This window comes from Sminthopsis crassicaudata, chromosome 2, assembly GCF_048593235.1.
Source record: "Sminthopsis crassicaudata isolate SCR6 chromosome 2, ASM4859323v1, whole genome shotgun sequence".
NCBI lineage: Eukaryota > Metazoa > Chordata > Mammalia > Dasyuromorphia > Dasyuridae > Sminthopsis > Sminthopsis crassicaudata.
The window spans coordinates 661,064,434-661,086,495 of NC_133618.1; the positions used below are offsets into that span (position 1 = coordinate 661,064,434).

Consider the following 22,062-nt stretch of genomic DNA (forward strand, 5'->3'; position numbering starts at 1 on the left):
CTTTAAAGGCACAGGCAGCTGCTCTGGTGACCCTGGCCCTGCTTCAGGAGCCTTGTAATGACAAATGTCTTGAGAATAAGGGTTCCCATTCAATCCACCTGGCAACCCATAAGTCTTGTCCCCTCTCTGTCTCCTGATACTCAGTCTTGTGTCGGGGCTTGTGGGAGAGACAGGAGGGGATGCTCTCTAGGAATGCTCAGTCTGTTGGGGGATATAGGTCTTGGAACAGAGTGGGAACAGCTGGAAAGTCGTAAGATCAAGTGTAAAGTCTGGTATTTATAAAACTCTTGAGAAATCAGTGGCAACCCCTAGAGGGCTTGGGGTAGGGAGGAGGGAAATCTGGGGCAGTGTGGCCCCCTGGACCATCAGTGAATCCTTAAAGTAAATTTCAGGACCAGTGCCATCTTCCCAGGGGCTTCCCATGATGGGTACACCCCTGGCCTGAGGCTCTCCCTAATAAAATCTTCCCACTCTTATTTCTTAATTAATTCAATCAAACTGGGCTTTGGAACTTGGAAGATCAGAGACCGTTCTGTGGGATTCGGGGGGAGGAGTGGGTAGCTGGGGTCACAGAGTAATTTGGGGGATGATTGAAGTGGAGGCCTAGAACCGGGGGAAGATGGAGGGGGACAGCGGAACAGTCAGGCTGGAGCGCACTGAAGGTGACCCTGAAAAGCACTTCTTCTTTGCTCCAGTTTGAGGGTGGCAGAGGCTTTGACTGCATCCTAACAGAAGCTCCCTTGTTCCCTCACTTAACAGCATTCACAACCATCCTACCTCTCCCCTTACGGAGGGAAAGCCTGTCTTCTCCAGGCTTGAGGAAGTCATCTTTTGTGACGCCTCCCTCCTTCCCCCCTCCCCAACTGTTCCCCCATAGTCCATATGTTGTGGGGGAGGGGAAAGGACTTGGGGGAGCATCTGTGGGCAGGCTGGCACCGGCTGCCATCTCTCTGCTTGGCATTCGTGCTGTGGGTACCGTCTGGGCCGACGGGCCGTCTCCAGGGAGGCTTTGGATAGGAGGGGAGAAGGCTGACAGGCCTTCTGGCTGGCTGATGGGAGTCCCAGAGATGGGAATGAAAGCTATAGGGTCCCTGCATGTATTCTAGACACTCCTGGCCTCGGAGGGGGCCCAGTGCTGAACGCTGAGATCGGAAGCCCCCAGAGGTCAGGCTGGGCGGCCTTCTTTGTGCTATGTGGTGCCCAGCACCCAGAGGGCAGCTTACGCAGTTTTCCTTACTTTGGAGGGTCCCCAGTACAGCTTTCAGGGCTAATTTACTTTCCTAGATTATACTGAAGTGGTCATCAGGCTAATCTCCTTAAAAAACAAATTAACAATAGCTAAGGTATCTCCTGACTGCTCTCTCCTCATTCCCTTGTTCCTTAACTCCTCTCTCCCTCAAGAATCTGTAATGACTCCCTATTGCCCACTTTCTGCTCTATGGTTTGACCTTCAAGGCCCCATCTTCTTTCTCTGCTATTCTCCAAGACATTTTCCTCTCCCTCCACCCAGAGTAGTTTGTTCTTTCTCACCATTGTGTCTTTGCCTATGCTGTTCTCACTGCCCGGTAGGCCGTATCTTCTCTTTGGTGAGCCAGTAACAACCACAAGAATAGTAAGAATACATATTCAATACTTTATGAAGTGCTTTATTTTCTGCTGTTCACAGGAATAAGTTTCCCAAGTTTAGATAACTTGCCCAAAGGCCCATAGAGGCAGACTCGGGGTTCAGAGCCCGGCATCTCCCCTACATGAGGAATGGTTTGCTAATCTCTGGAGGTGTCAGAGGTAGAATCAGGAGCAGGGTCACAGCAGCTGGCAAGGGAAGGCCGGATGACCATCCACCAGGGACGCTGTAGAAGGTATTTCTGCCCAGGTGTGGGCTGAATGATCTGAGTCCCTTTCAACTGTGAAATTCTATAAACTAGATTGTGACCACAAGCGGGCGGCTAACATCAAGCCATGGCTCTTCCCTGTCTGTATTATGGGAGGGGGGTAGATTCCAGAGGTCTTTCTCCTAGAAGCTACATGGCTACTGGATGGTAAACTGGACTTGAGTTAGCAGGACTTGAAATTTTGGTTTGAAATTTTCTTCTCTTCCTGTTTTTTCCTCCTTTTTTCTTCTCTTTTCCTCCTATTTTTCATTTTTTCCTCTTTTTTTTATCTTCTTCTTCCTCCTCTTCTTTTGCCTCTTCCTTCTTTTCTCTCACCATCACATTTAGTCATTGGCAATGCATTTATTCCTCTCACCCTCAGATAACTCCCAAAGACTTGTTTACTACATCATTTACAACTTGCTATAGAGGAATAGTTAATAGAATTTCCAAAGTTACTCCCAGCTGTGCCTGTAATTCTAATTCCTACTGATTCTTGAGGGCTTCTCTTCCTGCCTGGAATTTTCCCTGCTCACTCTGAATCTCATTCATCTATTTCCATGAACTCAAACAACCTTTAGCTCTGAGGTCCCCTCTGTATGCATGTGGTTTTTTCCTACGCACTTAGCACAATGGCAGGCATACAGTAAGCATTTAATAAATGCTCTGCCTCTTGCCATTACTATTTACAACCTTCCAGTTCATAGGATCATAGATTTAGAGCTAGAAGGGACTTTAGGCCATTTAGTCCAACCTTTAATTTTACAAATAAGGAAACCAAGGATCAGAAAAAGTATTAAGTATCACAAATAGTGGGTGACAGAAGCAGGATTTGAACCCAGGTTTTTCAGACACCTGTAAGTCCAATATTCTATTTATTACATCCCAGGTGAATATTCCTTCCACCACTAGGCTATGAGCGCAGCCTCTCAGGAATCTTCTTTAAAGTAGACTGACCGACTACCCGAAAGTGCTTGTTTGCTGAATGATGGGATGGGGACTCAGGATTAGGAACCTAGGGGATAACAGAGGCAGACTGGGGAGGATGCTGCCTGGAGGCAAAGGCTTGGGTTTAATTCTACTGGAGCTCCCTGATTTGTGCCAATCACTTCCTGATTCTGAGATTCATCCCAGGAGACCTGGAAAGGCTCATTTCTTAAGTTGCTTCCAGTTCTAAATTTCCAGATTCTAGGAGATGCAGCAGTTCAAGGTTTTCCAAAGACGCGCTCTTTGTTATGTAACCTGCTGGCTGGAACTGCTGTCATTTTCCAGAAGCTAGTGGGATGTCATTGACTGCCCAAGGGAGCTGAAGCCAGGCTCCAGGCACTTGGAGTTTTTAAAAAAACATTTTGAAAACTACATTGTAATAGAAGTAGGCTCCTTTGTGACCTCATAAACTTTATTTGATGCATTTGAGAAGGGATCTATAGATTTACCACATATTGGGAGAGGGAGTTTGCAGTCAACCTTGCAGCTGAGATTACCTCGCATCTATTCTGCAGAGAGCTTGTATGTACATAGTTGTTTGCAGTGGAGGAGACATTAGATTGTGAGCTCCCTGAAAGCAGAGATTCTATTTTCTGTTTCTCTTTGCGTCCCCAGCATTGGGCTTACTGTGGGCGTTTAATGAATATGAGTTAATTGACACGACAGAAAAAAGGTTTTAAATTAATATTTCAGATATTTGTAATATGTTTAGCACAATGCCCAGTACATAGTAGGTATTTAATAAAAGCTTAATTCTTTCCTCCCTCCCTCTCTCTCTCCCTTCATCTATCCATCTCTTCCTTTCTTCCTTCCTTTTTTCTCTCCCTCCCTCCCTCCCTCCCTTCCTTCCTTCCTTCCTTCCTTCCTTCCTTCCTTCCTTCCTTCCTTCCTTCCTTCCTTCCTGGGGGAATAGAAATGCCTCCTGTCCTTGGGGAATTAGTGAGAAGAAAGACTTGGTCTCCCCAGGATTGTCAGATGGAATCCACCCCGGAAGGCTGACAGGGGTTCAGGAGCCATCTCCCCCAGGATATTCCCTCCTCTCCTTTCCCCCTCCCTCTAACCGTTCTTTCTCCCTCTGGTCTCTGCAGGGCAGGAGAGTTACCCGTTCCCACAGCCGGAGCCCCACACGGTGCTGTATCACGAGCTGGGCAGCGACTCGGTGGCGGTGGGCGGCCAAGGGAAGCTCTACCACTTTGACTTCATCCAGGGGAAAAATGCCTCCGTGAAGACGGTAAAAACTCTGTTCCTTCTCTTGGCGGAGCCCACCTGAATGCTTTCTCAGCTTTGACCTCATCCTCCACTGCCGACTCCCAGACCCCCCACCATCTTGTCTCCTGTAACCATGAGTAGCCCACTTTGGGCACCATGAAAGGCCTCTCCCATTCTCTTTCTTCTCTTTACTCCATCGCTCCTCATCTTCTTTCCTCATCCCTTTTTTCCTTATCATTTCCTCTTTACTCCACCCCTCTTTTCTCTTCCCTTTCTTCCTTCACTCTTCTTTCCTTTTGCTTTCTTTTCCTTCTCTTTAGTCCCCTTCTTTCCCTTCTCTTTTCTTCATCTTCACCTCCTCTTTCTCTTTTTGGGGCTTTTTCCCTCACTATCTTCTCATTTTCTCCTTATCTTTTCTCCCCTCCTCTTCCTGTTTTTCTGTCTCCTCTCTTTTTGTCTTCCCTCCTTCCCTTCCCTTTCCCTTCTTTCTTTCTCTCTTCCTTTCATGTTCCCTCCCTCCTTCCCCTTTCCTTCTTTCTTCTCCCCTCCTTTTTCTTCCCCTCTCCTCCCATCCCTTTCTCTTTTCCCTGTCCCTTCTTTGTTCCTTCTTTCCCTCTCCTCTCATTCCCTCCTTCTCTCTTTTCTTCCTCCTCCAGGAAGGGGAAGATCCAGATGAACGTTTCTCATTCGGTGTCTTGCCAAAACCCCCGAGGGTTTCTACAGTTGGTGGGGGAAGGGAGGGTGAAACATCTCACTTCTAAGCCCTAGGCCCCTCTGTTCCCTTGGGAGTTGGGAATAGGGTGGGGGTGGAGGTGAGGGTGGGATGGCTTGGCTTCCCCCCCTGCTCCATCTGTTATAAATGGTTCCCTGGGAGAAGAGCCCTGAACAATAGGCCAAATGGAGGAGACTGGGGGTGGAAACTTCTCGATATAATTGCACTTAACAATTAGCTAATGAGTTCCACCTCTTCTGGTGGAAAAAGGATCCTAACCTTGGTGGCCTGGGACTCAGTTTAGTCAGTGACTCACGGGGACCCTCTAGGGACAAATCGATGAGTGCCTCTGGACCTCAGTTTGCTCTCTTGGAAAATGAGATTGGACCTCCTTCCTTGGGAGAAAGAGGGAGATCCCCAGGTGTCAACCAGTGCTCTGAACTAAGAAGCTAAAAATATTCATGTTAATAGGTTTTCCTGTTTACCAAAGGCCCTCCTTTTCCTCAGTGACCCCAGGGAGGAGATGGCTCTCATGTTTCCCCTAGAAACACAGAAAGGAAATTGGGACTCTGCCCCCTGGGGTCTGTAGGGGGTCTCAGAGAACTTCTAGTCTAATAGAAGATAAGTACTGAGAGGTAAGGGGCTTCCTTAGAGTCAGAGCCATTGAAAAGAGATGTGAAACTCTGCAGTTTGTGGCTACTTCCCTTTCCCCAGAGATGTCATCTCTTTCCACCTCCAGTCAGGTAACTTGCTCAAGAAAGCCAGTGTCCCTTGGGCTTGGAGGAGAAGGGATAAGAGAGCTGCGTCCGGCTGTCTGTGCTCTGACCAGCAGCTGACACTCTTTAGGGACCCTGCCCCTCTTTCTAGATCCCTCTGGCATGGCTGGTATGGACCAATGCTCTCTTTCTTCTCTTTCTCTGACACAGGTGCACATCGGTCCCAATAAAGCATTCTGCCAGAATCAGCTGGTGAGTGAGACTGGGTCCCTAGTGGGGGGGCGAGGGGAGGGAGATGCAAATGTGGAGGGGAGTTACTTCTGTGCTCCTCTCAGCTTACCTTGTGCTGTTGGGGGAGGGAGAAACCTGTCCTGCTGCTCCCGGAGCCCTGCTCTTTGCCCCCACCCTGAGCGTAGGTGTCCTTGGCAGAGAGGGGAGCCCATTTCCAGAGCAATATGTATTAGTTGTCAATGTGGAGAACTGTGGGAAAAGAATGTGAGGGCCTTCTCCGAGAGATAGCATGCGTCTTTTCCTAGTGATAAGAGTCCCTGACTCTTGCCCCACAGCCTAGTCCCATGAGAAATAGAACTAGATTGATGATTTAAGATAGGGTATCTGGTACCTTTTGTTTTTTTCTTTCCCTGCGTAGTAGAGAGGGACAATGGAAGATTGTTTTCCTCTTTCTCTTTCTGTCAGCCCTTGACCTTATAGAATTGTATAAGTGGAAAGGACCAAGAAGCATGAAATCTTTTTTTTTTTCAAGTTTTTAGGATACTTTGTTTTCTTCTCAATAGTATTTTACTTTTCCAAATACATGTATAGATAGTTTTCAACATTCAGTTTGAAAGACTTTGTGTTCCAAATATTTCTTCCTCCCTCTCGTATCCGCTCCCTCTCCAAGCAATCTGATATAGGTTAAATAAGTGTAATTAAAAAAAAAAAACATATTTCCATATTTATTTATTGTGCAAGAAAAATCAGACCAAAAGGGGGGGGAAAAGTGAAAATACTCTACTTTGATCCATATTCAATCTCCACAATTCTCTCTGCATTTTCCACCCAGACCTATTGGAATGAGTATAAATCTTCATTAAAATCTCTCCAGCCAGTAGCCGCCCAGCTTGTTTGGCTACTTCTCATGAAAGGAGAATTGCTGTCTCCAGATCCTGCTTTTTGGTTGAGCTCTAATGACTAGGAAGCTCATCCCAGGAAGGAGAATTATCCAATTTTGTTCCTCCTAGAACGACCCTCCACTCGGTGCAGCAAGCCCTTCTGCGGCAAACCTGACAGTAACGGTCCTGCCTTTGTCAGAATACTGCCCAGTACCCAGGAGCTCCCCCCTCACACAGCAGGCCTTCCCATTGTGAGCCAGTTCTGACTGTTAGGAAATTCTTCTGTTGAATAGAAACCCGCTTCCACAAATTAGCTCTTCTCTCCGGGCTCGCTGGTTGGCGGCCCATTGTCCCGGGTCTCTTTGCCTTGATATAATCTTCCCCCCTTGGGGCGGCTGCTCTTTGGTGTCGGTCCCGAGCCGCCACGCTTGTGTTTGCTAGGACTGTGAGAACTACATCACCCTTTTGGAGAAACAGGCGGAAGGGCTGCTCATTTGTGGGACCAACGCTCGCCATCCCAGCTGCTGGAATTTGGTAAGGTTCGGTCCGGGCTTTGAGGGAAGTCTGGTCCGTTCCAGCCAAAGCTGGGGAGGGAGGGTCAGGGTTGGGGCCGAGGGGCTGGCTTTGTTCTGAAGGAAGGGCCAGTCGCCTCATGTTGGGAAACAGAAAAGAAAGAGAATGGGGAGGGACGTTCACACGGGAGTCGCGTAACTGGATTTTAGGAGGTCCAGCTGACCCTGGCTGTTCTCTCTCTCCCAGACTAACAAGACCATCACTCTGCTTGGGGAAAGACGGGGCTACGCTCCATTCACCCCCGATGAGAATTCCCTGGTCCTGTTCAGTGGTACGTAGGCCTTCCGGAGGAGGGCCCGAGGTCCGTCTGAAGGGATCTCGGGGCTTGCAGATGAGCTTAGTGATGGCACGCAGGCGAAACACTTGTCTGTGAAGTCTCGTGTGCAACATTATGGCCTTCCCAGTATCACAGATCGGGACAGGAAGAGGACCTGGGGATTTCGGTTTCAACAACCTCATTTACAGAGGAAGAAAACGCTTTGGGTGGGCGGGTGGAGAGCTGGTCTTGGAGTCAGAAAGACGGATTTGAATCTTGCGTCAGACTTTTCCTGGCTGTGTCATCCTGGGCAAGTCACCTTAGTTTCCTCATTTGGAAAGTGAATGGGTTTGGACGGATGGTCTCTAAGAGCCCCGTCTGCTTGAAATCTTCCTTCCTTTGATCGTACAGTCCAGAAAAAGGGAAGTGATCTGAAAGCAAGGAAATGTCCCTTTGACGAAATAACCAAATATAGTAAAAGGAAACAGTTGCTATTGTCTGGGGGGCCCAGTTCAATCTCTAAGAGTCTTCGTCACCTGTAGCCAGAACAATGCTTACAATCCCAGCAAACAGAAGTTATTACTATCCATATTTTGCAGTTAAAGAAACGGAGGCAGAAGTTAAGTGACCTGCCCAGTTTCACACAACTAGTAAGTGTCAGAATCTGAATTAGAACTCAGGCCTTGATTCTAGGCCCAGTGATCCAGGCACTGTGGGGCCATCTAGCTGCCCTAAACGTTTCTGCAATGGGATTGCTTATTGGCAATTCTGGGGAGGCTCTTGAGTAACTAGATCAGTAACCATTGAGGTTAACACAATGAATTTTTATTAAGTTATTTTGTTTTTCCATCCTTCCAAAGAGTCATCCCTTAGAACAAAGAACAAAAAACAGCAAAGTTAACCGGGATCATATTCAGACACGTTGGATGTAGTATTTCATATCCGGTTCTTCAAAGAGAGATTGCAAAAGCTCAGTCTTTGGGGGATTGTAGCCGCGAGAGACACGGGAGCCTCAATAACCCCCGAGTTTCAGGGTCTAGAGACGGGGATGGCTGACCAGGGGCCTTGTCTCCATCCCCACTGCAGATGACCAGGTGTATTCCACAATCAGAAAGCAGGAATACAATGGCAAGATCCCCAGGTTCCGGCGCATCGGAGGAGAGCGGGAGTTATACACCAGTGACATGGTCATGCAGAGTGAGTCAATCGGCTTCCCTACGGGCCTTGCATCCCTCTTCCTCCCCTTCTTCCTCGGTGGGACGGCAGGATTGCCATTGGGGGGAGTTAGCAGGAAGGGACAGGAGGAGAGGAAGTGGCTTCTCCCTCCCCTCCACTCTTGGGGGCTCACAGAGAAGGCATGCGCGTGAAACAGTGGGAGAGGCCCCGGGGCCAGTGATTGTGACCCAGATAGTAATCTATAGCTGTAGGAAATCAGTGGAGGGAGAGGTTATTGAGGGCTAAAGGAGGCCCAGCAGCCTTCCTGACAGGAGCGGGATTGGGGTGGCTGGTACTTGGATGGGCATGGGGAGGGGAAGGGCTGAGAGGTGGGGAGCCCACCTGGGCTGCAAGCGGAAGGTGCGTGTTAGGGAGCAGAGCCGCGCACGGGGCCAGGAGTGTCAGGAACTTATCATCAGCTGAGGCAAAGTGGGGGGAAAGGGCCCAGGCTGGCTGAGGGAGGGAGGACCTGCTGGGAGAGGAAGCTGGCCCCGGGCTGGCGCACACAGAGGGCTGGCATTCAGCATGTGCGTGTGCCGTCAGGAGCCCCAGGAGAGGCAGCCCCAGGGCCCGGAGTTCCTCCCTCTGCCCTCCGCCTGCCTCCCAGCCGCCCTGGGGAGGGCTGATCTCATCTGGAGGCCCTCAGCCTCCCTCCCACTCCCTCATTAGGAGGCTCGGCCTCCCCGGCACAGCGGACAGCTATAACATCTGGGGAGCTTCTGGCTGCTCCCTGGGACATTAGGTCATTGTTTCTTTGCGGGCGGTTTGCTCATCAAAGGTTCAAAAACAAAGCTGTTCTCCAGGGGCCACCTTCCCTCCGCCCCTCACCGCCCCTCACCGCCCCTCACCGGGGGGCCTCTCCCGGCTCCGGAGGCCTTGCAGAAGGAATCCCAGAACCCTGAGTGGCCGTTGCCAGGGCTGTGGCTCCGGGGGTCCGGCCTGGGCCTCTGAGGGAAGGGACAGGCTGCAGGAATTGTAGACTCCTCCAGCTCAGTGACAGACGGCCTCCCCAGTCCCCTGGATTATCCCTCTCCTCCTCAGCCCCTGCCCCACAAGGGGAAAGCCCAGAACCAGCTGCAGGCCTCTGAGAGCCTGGCCAGGCGCCCCCCCCCCCCCCTTTGTCCTTCTGGTCCCAGCAGTGTCATCCCCCCGGCAGCCCAGCAGACCCCAGTCGGGGAGGAGAAGGCTTCTGGGGTGGGGGTAGGGAGGAAGTTGGAGGGCATGGGGCTGACCCGGTCCGGTTCTGTGTTCCAGACCCACAGTTCATTAAGGCCACCATCATCAATCAGGACGAAGCCTACGATGACAAGATCTACTACTTTTTCCGGGAGAACAATCCCGACAAGAACCCCGAGGCCCCCATGAACGTCTCCCGGGTGGCCCAACTGTGTAAGGTGCAGCCACGGGGCTCGCTGGCTCGGGGGCTGGCTGTGGGGGTCTTGGACTCTCTGGGACCATCCCGGCTCACCCTGTACTAAAGGTGGGGTGGTCCGGTGGGAGGGACAGAACCTGGTTCTAGCCTTGGCACCGTCCCTCCAAACAACTCCAGGGACCTGTTGACTCTCTTTGAGCCTCAGTTTCCCAGGCTGTCACTTTCTCTGCCTCAAGGCCTGTAGTGACCCTTAATTGAGGGGATATCAGAGAAAGAGCCGCGGAGGGTCTGTGTAAGGCATGAGTTTTACCGTTATTGTTGTTCCGGAGGCAGCGCAGGCCAGGGGAGAGACAGGACAAAACAGACCGAGTCCTGCCTGGGACTCGCGCTGGGCGTGTGACCCTGGGGAGTCCTTACCTCCCGGGGCTTTGGGTAACTCTCACACGCTTGGGTTTCAGAGCAGATGTGAAGTTTCCTTATGGAGATTTCTTCACACCAATTTTAGGTCAAGTTCAAGGAAAACTATTAAACACAATATTGCCATTTTTTGTTAATAACTTTTCAGCAGAGGGAGGGCAGGAAGAGCCCCATTTCAGCTCCGTTCCGTCTCTGGGGCTGCCCACAATGCCATGCTGTGTCCCCCTCTCAGCTCTAGCCTCAGCCCGTTTCCCGGTGTCACACTTGGAATTTGCTAGTTCTTCCCTGCTTCCTTCAGAATTTCTTGGGGTTATAAATCTATTCCCTGGGAACTTGGAGACTGTCTAGTGCAGCTCTCTGATGTTACAGATGAGGAGACTGAGGCTTGTGGAAATGAAGGGGCTTGCCCAGGGACATGGAGAGGGGTTCTGGTTCTCCTCAGGTTCTGGCTCCTCAGTTCTCAGGCTCCCCTCTGCTGGAGCCCCTGGGACCGCCCGTAGATCAGCTGGGCTGCCCATCCCCAGATTCCGCCTGCCCCGGGATAACCCCACCTCTCCCCTCCTCCCGAGCAGGGGGACCGGGGTGGCGTGAGCTCCTTGTCCGCCTCCAAGTGGAACACCTTCCTGAAGGCCATGCTGGTGTGCAGCGACCCCGTCACCAACAAGAACTTCAACTGGCTCCAGGACATCTTCCTGGTCCCCGACGCCACGGGGGACTGGCGCGCCACGAAGGTCTACGGTGTCTTCTCCAACCCCTGGTGAGCTGGGGAGGACCACGCAGGGACTGGTCAGCCGCGGTGGCCGTGGGCCAGTTATCAGTCGTGGGGAGGGCAGTGGGCCCGTTGCTGAGGTGGGGGCTGTTAAACTGAGCGGTGGGAAAGGGATGCTCAGCCCTCAGAGAGCAGGAGGCTGGGGGTCCAAAGGAGGGGACATACACACACACATATATTTATATATATAGTCATATAGTATCAAAGAATTATTGTCAATTAAAATTGGCAGTGACAAGCCCATTATTGTACTATGTCATATATATGATATATAGAAAGGAGGAGATGGGAAGCTCCAGGGGGAGAGGAGAGGACTTGGGGAGAGGCTGAGGAGAATCTCAAAAAGGGGGTCTCGAGGAGGAAGGGGGCGAATAGATGGGGGATGAGTTTTCACTAGGAAGAGGGGGCTTTTGGAGAGGGGCATCAGGGTGGGGCGCAGGTCACTGAGGTGGAGAGAGGACACCCCGATTTTTCACCGTCGGATAAGGGAGGGGGCTGGAGGGGTTCTGAGTTCCCTTTGGGCTCTGCAGGGGCTCTGGGAGAGAGCTGGCTGCCGGGCCCGGATCCCCCACCTCCAGGGAGGGAGGTGAGCTCCTAGCACCCCTTCATGCTGCCTCGGCCTTTGGAGGGTGTTATCACACCAGGCTCCATTACTGTGCTCAGCTTCTTAATTTTTGCCTCTTAATCACTCTAATCGATTGAAAACTAGGGAGGGTGTGTATGGGGGAGGATGCAGGGAACCATGATTAGCTCAGAGCTGGAATTCCGAGGGCCAGGGGAGAAGGGGAAGAGCCAAGCCCGGGGCCGAGAGCGCCGTGGGCTCCCAGGGGAGAGGGCTGGGAGCAGACGCCATCGTCCCCCGGCAGAAGGCTCACCCAGATGGTGCGCCATGTTTCATGCTTACTGAGGACAGGGGTGCCAGAGGGAGCATCCTGGGCTGTGGGAGGCCCCAGGCCCTCTTCCTTGACAAGAGGCCTTAGATGGTGTGGGGGGTGGGAGAGAGAGGAGCTCCATCTCCCTGGTAGGGGGTGACGTTATTGCTGGTGGTAAGAGGGCCTCCCTGGAGCTGGACTAGCTGACCGAGGCAGGGGGCTGGCCAAGGTGCTGAGACAGGGCTCCGTGCTTCCCACAGGAATTACTCGGCCATCTGTGTGTACTCCATTGGCGACATAGACCGAATCTTTCGGACATCCCCGCTCAAAGGCTATAGTGGGACCCTCCCCAACCCACGGCCAGGCAAGGTGAGCAGCAGTCCTAGTGTCCTTCCCCTCCCCTGCAGGGGGACAGAGTGCCGGGCTTGGACCTGAGGGTTCTGGGCTTTAATCCCACCTCCAGTATTTCCCTAGCCAAACTCTGAGACTTTTACCCTCAGGATGAAATAGGACTCGTGAGACCCAGACCTCCCCACTGTACTGGCCATCTGGCTCAAGGGAGCGGACATTAATGCTGATTAAATATCTTGCAAGCCCTAAAGCCTACTGCATCACTTGCTGTTATCATCCTATTTTCCTTTGTCCTAGTGCCTTCCAGACCAGGAACTGACACCCACAGAGACGTTCCAGGTGGCCGATAGTCACCCCGAGGTGGCTCAGAGGGTCGAGCCTTTTGGGGACAAGAAGACACCCCTTTTCCACTCTAAATATCACTACAAGAAAGTCTTAGTGCATCAAATGCAGGCCAGAAACGGGTCCACCTTTGAAGTTCTCTACCTTGCCACAGGTGAGAACGGTCTTTTGGGCAGTTCCTCAGAACTATCTTTGACCTTTTTCTCTATTTTTATTTTTATTTTTTAAATCAGATTTGGGAGAAAATGTGAATGAGCTTGTTATTGAATTCAGGTGCCACATATCTGGCGGCAGCGATGAGCATCTGTACAAATCAGGACCCCCACGTAGCTCATTATCCCAGAACACCGAGCTGAAACCAGTAGCATAAAAATGGTCAGTGATCAATGTCAGAGCCCTTGCTTTGTGTTCAGAAATCAAATGTAGAAGTAGAGGATGCAGGAGATGTGGTGAGATCACAGCTTCTAGGAAAACGACTTCGGGGGTCTTGGGAAATGTCAAGTCCCACAAGCCCCAGTGGATGTGGGAGCCCCTAGCTGTGAGCTGAATGGAGAACAGGGCTAGTGCAAGGACTCTTACTCTGGTTTGACCTGACCACATTTCAAGTATTGTTTTTAATTCTGGATGTCATGTTTTAGGAAAGGCATTGACAGACTAGAACATGTCCACAGGGCATCCAGGCCGGTGAGGGAACTGGAAATTATTCTACGTGGGTGGGGTTCAGGTGGGGGTGCTGCAGCTGGGTGGCCTGGAAAAGGGAAGGCTCAGCTGTCGTGAAGTATTTGGAAGGTTGTCATATGGAAGATACTTGTTCTACCTTGCCCTAGAAAAGCAGAATTTGGAGTCACGGTTAAATAACAGCTGTAGAGAGGCAGATAGAGGCTCAATGTGAGGGAAAAGTTACTGCAGATTAGAGCAGAATTCATCCCAAAGTGGAAGGGGCCAAATGGTCCTCAACCACAAAAGCTGTAGAAGGGATTTTGATTTGGCAAAGGTTGAAGTAGGGGCTAAGTGGCTCGATGGAGAAAGCTTGGATTCAGGAAGATTTATCATTGTGAGTTCAAGTCTGGCCAGCTGTGTGCCTCTGGGCAAGTCACTTAACCCTGTTTACCTCAATTTCCTGATCTATAAAATGAACCACTCCAGTGTCTCTGCCAAGAAAACCCCAAATGGGGTCACAGAGATTCACACATGACTGAAAAATGACTGGACAAGAGCAAAGGTTGAACCAGAGGAGCTTTGAAAAGTCCCTTCCCATTCTGAGGTTCTGTGATAGAAGCACATCTGGGAGGTGGGTCATTCCTAGCTGAGGATCTCCACCCCGAGATCTCGGCTTCTGCTTCTCATTTCTCATTCCTAATCTCTTCCAATTCAGCCTCTTTGTCTATAGTTCATGCCTCTTGTCCTCCCTCTTAAACTGCAAACTTCTCAAGAGTTTCTTTTTACCCCCAGTATTTAGATCCGTGCTTAACACATAGTAGGTGCTTAATAAGTATTTATTGACTAAGCTCCTTCATCATCCTCCTCCCCGTATTTGAGTGCTTGCTGTGTGCTGTGTTTGTGAGACATTCTCTATGGAGGAGACAGATGAATGTGGATGATGTACTGCTTTCCCTGGAGAGTTCTGAAAGTTCTAGAGAGCTTAAGCAGATATTCCCTAAGTCCACACAGTAGGCACTTCATGAGTATTTATTGACTGATCTCTTCTGCCATGTTTCTATGGAAGAACAGCCCAGGTCAACAGCTTGTGCTAAACAAGTCCCCTGCCCTCCCCCCCCAGCAGCCAGGACATTGGGTGATGGTGGGACAGAGTAGGTCAGTAAGTTGGGGTGATGTTGGGACAGAGTTTGGTTTGGGGGAAGAGACAACTGTTCCTACCTCAGGCTCTTGGGACTCAAGGGACTAGGGTGGAGGAGTAAGTGGGTACATCTGGCTTACTTACTTTTGTCTTTGACAAAGGACAAAGCCTTATTGTCTTTTTTCCCAGGGAGAGAGTAATAATAATGCTTCCTCTGTGTGTACTTCTTTCTCCCTTCCTCCACCAGCCGAAATGGCCTCCATGTAGTTCCCTTTACGGGACATTAATTCTTCTGGCCGTAATCTTGTCCTGGTTCTTTGTTCCTTACATACAGAACGCTCTTCCTTTGTACTTCTACTTGGAATCCCCAGTTCTTTTTAAGTCTCACCTCCCAGAAGAGATATTTCCTGATTTCCCCAGTTATTGTGTTCCTTCCCTAATAAACTAACAATCACCAAACATTTAATAATGCATTTAATCAATTCAATGATAAATAATTAAACTAATAAATTTAATAAATGCCACAAACATTAAAATTAATTTAATAATCACAATGATCTAGACACTAGGGATACAATTACAAAGAATCAAGCAATATGTATTCACAAGCCACTTATATTTGAATAGGGAAAGCAGGTACATATAAAAATAGATCCAGCAATAATATAAGGTTAATAAAGACATACGCCCGGGTAGTTTGGCAGAGAGGGCTTAGTAATAGGGGGAGATCATGCACAAGATGGTACCTGAGAAGTTTCTTGAAGGGAAAGGTGAAGGGAAGGAGAGAGAATGTAACCCAGGCTTAGGGGTGGGGGCTAGGGAGGGAGATAAAGGAGTAGGATGAATGGGAAGCAGAGAGAAGGTCCCTTTGTTCGCACCCTCCAAAGGTATGGAGACTAATGTCCAGTGAGACTGGAAAAGTAGGTTGGGGCTAGATTGTGCAGAGAATTAAAAGCTAAACAGAGGAATCCTAGAGGCAATAGCTGGAGTATTTGCCTAACCGTGTCCCTGTTGTTTCCCTTGAACAGAAGGCAAACCCTTGGAAGCTAGAATTTGTTTCGTTTTACCTTGGGGGTCTAGTCCAGTGCTTGGCACATTGGAGGCAATCGATAAAAGTTTGTTGAATTTAGGAAAAAAAAGCTGGTAACTGGAGTCTCTTCTGTCTCCCCTTTCCACCCCCAGCCCTCAGGACAGAATTTCCCTTAGGTGACTAAACAGTTTCAGTTGGATGTAGGCCTCTGTGGAGAGTTTATTTTTATAACAAAACTTATTTTTATAGTACACTTAGTGGGATTGTTTCAGCTGGACATTGTCAGATTTCCTCCTATTTACAAACCTCAAAGTTCTCTCTCCATAGCGGCCAGGAAACCCAGGACCACTCAGCGGGCTATTGTTTAAGCCTCCTGGAAAACGGGCCTTTGAGGGGAATTGGGTTCTTTCTTTGACAAGGCCAGTCCAGCGGACACAAGAGAGTTTGACCAGAATAGCCAGTGCCCTTCCTGACCCTGAGCCCCTGCCAGAATTCAAAACGCCTCCAAAGGAAACAAAAGACGGAGATCTTGTAGACCGGCTCCTGGGGGGTAGTGATGTGGTGGACTGAGGACTGGAGTCAGACTCCTGGCAGCCGTGTGACCTTGGACAAGGCCATGACTTGCTGAGGGCCTCAGTTTCCCGATCTGAAAAATGGGGGAGTGTAAGATTAAAGCCAAATACTCTCATTTAAAAATGATGAGACTCCTTCAAAGACCTGGCAAAGTCACAGAGCTAGTCAACAATGAAGTTGGGATTCAAACTTGCCTTCTCTTGCCTCTAAATCCTGCATACTTTACATTGTGAGACAGTTTCTGGTGCTCTCTTCCAGACCGCTCCAGAATTCTAGGTTTGAATGTTCTAGAATTCTAAGATTTTTATGGACCAAAGCAGCTGGAAGCCCTGTGGCAATTAAATACCAGGGGGCTTAAAGTCAGTTTGTTGGAAAAAAAGAGGACAGATGTCAAGACCTTGAAGTTCCCATGAAGACTGAAGGGAGCATGTCTAAGTGATAAGAATGATTAATTTTTGTGTGTCCATCTGGGCTTGAACTTGCAGGGAGAATCAGGGCAGACTCCCACTGCTATATAATTCAGTTCTATTAAAAGACCTACTATGACCCAGGTACTGTGTATGGTACCAGGGTTATAAAGATGTTAAAAAAAATATTCTGGCTCTTGAGGAGCTTTCATTGTATCAGAGGGAAATAGCACAAATACAGGTAAATAAAAAGAAAATAGATTTGAAGTAAATACAGAGTAATTTGAAGAAAGAGGAGAGCAAAGATGCCGGGAAGAGCCCCTCCAGCAGCATGAGAGCTGATGAGCCCTTGAAGGATTCTAGTCGTTCCCAGAGGCAGAGATAGAGAGGGAAACAATTCCGACCTGGGAGCTGCTTGTCAAAAACAGGGAGGTGGGGAATCGCACAGGAGGGGAGTAGTACAGAGGCCCCTTTGAAACCCTGGCCTGGTTAGAGAGAGGCTGTGCATTTTGGGTAGCTGAAGATTGCTCCAGGTGAAGGAGGCCAACCTTTGTACAGGGACTCTTTGAAAGCCAAACCCTTATCCGGTGGGTTACAAAGTCAGAGGCAAAGCTGAGATTTCAAACCACAGTTTCAAATTCCTGTTCTCTAGGGTGTCCTTCAGATATCCCGGTTCTGTGATTTTGATTCAGTTCAGCCCAAAACAATGCAATGCAGCAAACATTCATGGTCCCTTTTAACTTGGGAATTCCGTCATTCTAAAAGGAAATCAGGACACCACTGCATGAAACTTGAGTCCAGATCTCCACTCCCTTCCTTTCCTCCAACTCAGAGTTTAGGGCCTTAATACTTCCAGCTTCCAGCTTCCAGACCGGGCGTCCTAAGGTGATTTCTTCCATTGTGGGCAAAATAGCTTGATTTCTGGTCTTCTCCCAGAGTTGTCAGGCAAGCAGGTCCTGCTTGTCCCAATTTTTTATCCTATCAGCTTGATCCACATCTGCCCTGAGTACGATCTTTTCTTTCCATTTCTCATCCTTAATTTTTTTTTTAATTTTTAACAATGACTTTTATATGATTTTGATTTTTATTTCCTCCTGTCCTCCCTTCCCTCTTACTCCCCTAGACAGCAATCTGATATAAGTTATACATGTAAAATCATGTCAAACATATTTCCATATTATCCATGTTGTGAAAGAAGAATCAGGGCAAAAGGGAAAAATCATGGGAAAGAAAAAAAAAGTAAAGTCACATGCCTGCTTTGTATCCAGACTCCATGATTCTTTCTCTGGATGTGGATAGCATTTTCCATCATGAGTCTTTTGGAATTGTCTTAGATCATTGTATTGTTGAAGAGATCAGAGCTGATCATCACACAATGTTGTTGTTGGGTACAATTTTAGTGGGGAAATCAGCTTAATTGGGCTTGGAGTTCCTGTGGAATATGTAATGAGCTTTCCAGCTCTCCATGTTGACGTGCTCTGGATGGCCCCTGGATGATCCTGAGCTCATGTCCTGGCAGCCCCAACCCGTCCTCCTGCCGCTTTCTATGACATCCCCCTTTCAGCTCCGACTTCCGTTTTTCAGTTCCAAAGGTTGGTCATTGGGCCAGCGTAGATCAATGGGGATCAAATGGAGAAGTCAGACTCTCAGAGAGGTCTGGGAGAGGGAAAGACGCTCCTGGAGAGAGGGGGAGGGACATTGTTTTAGGTGAGGTAGACAGAACAGGACTCTGTTAGGAAAGTAGGGCAGATGGCAGGGGGAGTTGGGGCTGGCCTGGAAGCAGAGGGGTGGCCAAGGTGATCTCCAGGAGTTTGTTCTGCTCTGACTTACTGGGTCTTAGCGGTCTGGATTCTCTTCCTGGTTCTGTGTCTGATCTCAAGTATCTTAGGGTCCCAATTTCCTCATCTTTAAAATGAGAGGGAGGGGCAGATTATTGTTACTGACCTGAAATCTGATGTTCCTTCTATAGGTTCATTGGATTTGAACTGAAAATAACCTTGAACTTATCTAGTCCAATCCCTTTATTTGATAAATGAGGAGAGTAAAAGTTATGGAAATTAAGCTAAGCCGAGGATAGTTAAATAGAGAGTGGGGATCAGAACTTCCCATTCTGTCATAATGATTCCAGGAGATCTATTACTGAGAACATCCTGGACCCAGAGTCAGGAAGAAGTGGGTGTCAGAATGGTGGATCTAGACCAGGAAGAGACCTTAGAGACCTCTCCACCTCCCATTTTGTAGATAAAGAAACTGAGGCACAGAGAAATATAGAACCTTCAGGCTACAGTGGAATTTTAACCTAGATCCTCCTGATTCCATGAGTCTTTCTTCATTCCACCCACCCTGGTTTTCTGTGTAGTCTTAAACTAGCTAATTTCTTTCCGTGGCTTTCTATGTGCCCTTTAAGGATTAGGCTTTTCTCCCACATAGGGACCTTTAGGAATTAGGATGTGGATTTAATTTTAAGAAAGTTTTTTTTTTTTCCAATTTTTCAAAAAAAATTTTCCCCCAAATTCATGTAAAGATAGTTTTCAGCATTCGTTTGTGTTCCAAATTTTTCTCCCTCCCTTCCTTACCTTCCCCTCTCCCCAAGACAGCGAGCAATTTGATATAAATATGTGCAATCCTTTTGAATATATTTCCATATTTGTCATATTGTGCAAGAAAACAAAGAAAAAAAGTGAAAATACTGTGCTGCTACCCACATTCAGCCTCCACTGGATGTGATGGCAAAAAAAATAAAATAAAATAAAAATTTATTGTCCTTAAGTAGGGGGAAAAACGGGGAGTGGGGAAGAGAGGTCAGATCCTTTGACTAGAGAATTGCAGACTTTCAGTCTGAAAGGGACTTTCCAAACCGTAGAGGAAGCGGAGAATTGAAGTGTCTGCTTGAAGATGGTGGTAGCCCTTAGCCCTGGTTCCGGCCCCTGGAGAACAGAACACATGGCCCAGCTCTCATATATTTGAGGAGAGCCTCCCGGCCCGGCCTGCGCCCTTTTTCCCTCCCGGCCCGGCTTGCGCCCTTTTTCCGGCCCGGCCCGCGCCCTTTTTCCCTCCCGGCCCGGCCTGCGCCCTTTTTCCCTCCCGGCCCGGCCTGCGCCCTTTTTCCCTCCCGGCCCGGCCTGCGCCCTTTTTCCCTCCCGGCCCGGCCTGCGCCCTTTTCCCTCCCGGCCCGGCCTGCGCCCTTTTCCCCTCCCGGCCCGGACTGCGCCCTTTCCCTCCCGGCCCGGCTTGCGCCCTTTTTCCGGCCCGGCCTGCGCCCTTTCCCTCCCGGCCCACCTGCGCTCTTCCATCCGCTTCCCTTCCAAGGCCAGACTTAGATCTCTTCAGCACGTCCCCTCCTCCTGAGGCCGTTCTAGCCTGTCCTTCCTGCCTAGAAATGGGCCCGGGGTTCTGGCCACGACCGGGGAGTGGGAGCCGCTCCCCAGAGCTGGAGCTAACGGCCTCACTCAGTCATCGCTCCGATTAACGAGGCCCAGGCCCTTCTTTGCCCGGGTTATGCCGCAGTCAGCGCTGATGCTGGAGCAGGTTCAGGGACAAGGCCGGGACCCCGCCGATGCCCTGGGAGACCGTGTGGGGGCAGTTTATGGCTCTGTCGGTCCCTAGCCAGGAGCCTCGTTCTGGCCCCGGGCTTTTTGCCACCTCCGCCAGCTCGGCCTCCCTGGCCTCTGAAAGGCGCTCTGGGGTGGGGGGTCTCCGGCTCGGCCCCCCTCCAGTCCCGGCCCGGCTGCTCCCCTCTCCGCGCAGTCCCGCGGCCTGGAGCCCGGGCTGACCTCCCCAGAGAGAGGCCCCTTTTTCTTTGCCTCCCTCCAGCTCCTTCTGTTCTTCCACATTCGCTCCTGACTGAGCCGGGGAGGGTGAGCCTGGGATGGAGCAAAGGGCTCAGAGTCTCCAGGACGCGGACGCTTTCCCCTAATTCACCGGCCCTCCCTCTCTCTCCCCTCCCTTTCCCTCTGGTTCACCCCCTTGGTTCCTGCCCCCCCCCCCTTCTCTCTACAGACAAAGGAACGATCCACAAGGTGGTGGAGTCGGCCGACGGCGCCTTTAACATCATGGAAATCCAGCCCTTCCGGCACCACCCGGCCACCATCCAGTCCATGGCCCTGGACAACGTGACGGTGAGGCCCCGGGCTGACGGCGTCCTGTGGGTCCCGGCTCTGGAGCTGACCCCCCCCCCCCTCCGGGAGGGAGAGCCGTAACCCGGGGCCTTCGTCCTCTTTCAGATGAAACTGTACGTGAACTCTCAGTGGGAGGTGAGCCAGGTGCCCCTGGACCTGTGCAGCGAGTACCGGGGGGGCTGCCAGGGCTGCCTCATGGCCCGGGACCCTTACTGCGGCTGGGATGACGCCAACGGCCAGTGCGTCTCCATCTACAAGCACAAGGGGTAGGTGCGGCCCCCGGTAGCCACCAGCGCAGAAACACTCCCAGTCTCGTGCTCGGGGCGGTCGCGCTCCGGGAGTTACGAACCCTGTCCCTTAGAACGACTTTGGATTTCCAGCTTTGGGTGTTAAGACCCCCTGCATTCTCTCAGAACCCTCTCCCTCCCCCTCTCCGGCCGTCCCAAAGAACAAAGAGTTTTAAGTGACTTTTTTAGCCGGAGTGGAAACAAGCCCGTAAAACAAAGGATTTTTTAAAAATTAATTTTTTTTTAATTGACGAGAATCAGAAAAAATGAATTAGAATGGAAGCGCCTCGGGCACAGAGGCAGCGCAGCCTGGCAGGCAGAGAACAGCTGCAGAGGTCCGAGCCCGCCTTCCGCCGTCCTGGTCATGATGCCCCGGAAGTTACTTTCCTTCTCTGTGCCTCGTGCTGCAGAAAAGGGGCTTTCTTGTTGGAGTTGTGCCCCCCCCTAAAAAAGAATGTTACCAGAGACACGGCCTAGTGGGTGGGGGCCCGCTCAGGCTTCAGAGCTTGGCCTGTGGGGTATGCTGGCCCGCATGAGCCGCTCAGTGCCCTAACGTCTCTAAGACTCCCAGAAGCTGTCGGGGTCAGGCAGGGGCTCAGACGGGGACTGGAACTTTCCGGGAGGCTTGGGAAGGGGTGGAGGTCCTGGGGGGGGAGGCGTGAATCTCCCCCTCCCTTGCGGCTGTGTGACCCTTGTACATCCGGTCTCTAGGCCGCTGTTACAGGCTCTGGGCCCCAACGAGCCTCACACAGAATGTCCTTCTTCCAAGCTGGGTAAGTTGGGGGGGGCTGTCGGGGTCCCACTGTGGGATGGGTGGGTGCGGGACGGGAAAAGGGCTTGCTCTGCGTCCGGCATTAGTGCAGGGACACAGAGTCACACAGGTCCGACCTAGGGGGAGAGGCTCACGGGGGTGGGGCCAGCGGGAGTGACCGGATCCACAGCCGGGGCTCGAGGGGGGGGAGCACCAGCCTGGCCTGAGGCGGCCCGTGTGTGAGTGTATGTGTGTGCGTGTGTGTGGTGTGTGTGCCTGCGTGTGTGTGAGTGAGTGCGTGAGTGTGCGAGAGCTGACCCTCGG

The 22,062-nt window shown here is 50.7% G+C and overlaps 1 protein-coding gene across 1 annotated transcript in view; it reads left to right on the forward strand.

Annotated features, from left to right (window-relative positions):
* Positions 1 to 22,062, forward strand: part of SEMA7A (semaphorin 7A (JohnMiltonHagen blood group)) — a 62,853-nt gene that overhangs the window by 37,462 nt on the left and 3,329 nt on the right. Inside the window, exons 2-13 of the mRNA XM_074297008.1 lie at positions 3,947 to 4,089; positions 5,706 to 5,747; positions 7,049 to 7,141; positions 7,367 to 7,451; positions 8,523 to 8,633; positions 9,906 to 10,045; positions 11,013 to 11,197; positions 12,342 to 12,450; positions 12,730 to 12,928; positions 20,582 to 20,700; positions 20,806 to 20,966; positions 21,699 to 21,760. Coding sequence (XP_074153109.1) covers positions 3,947 to 4,089; positions 5,706 to 5,747; positions 7,049 to 7,141; positions 7,367 to 7,451; positions 8,523 to 8,633; positions 9,906 to 10,045; positions 11,013 to 11,197; positions 12,342 to 12,450; positions 12,730 to 12,928; positions 20,582 to 20,700; positions 20,806 to 20,966; positions 21,699 to 21,760 — 1,449 coding nt within the window. The remainder of the gene's footprint in view (positions 1 to 3,946; positions 4,090 to 5,705; positions 5,748 to 7,048; positions 7,142 to 7,366; positions 7,452 to 8,522; positions 8,634 to 9,905; positions 10,046 to 11,012; positions 11,198 to 12,341; positions 12,451 to 12,729; positions 12,929 to 20,581; positions 20,701 to 20,805; positions 20,967 to 21,698; positions 21,761 to 22,062) is intronic.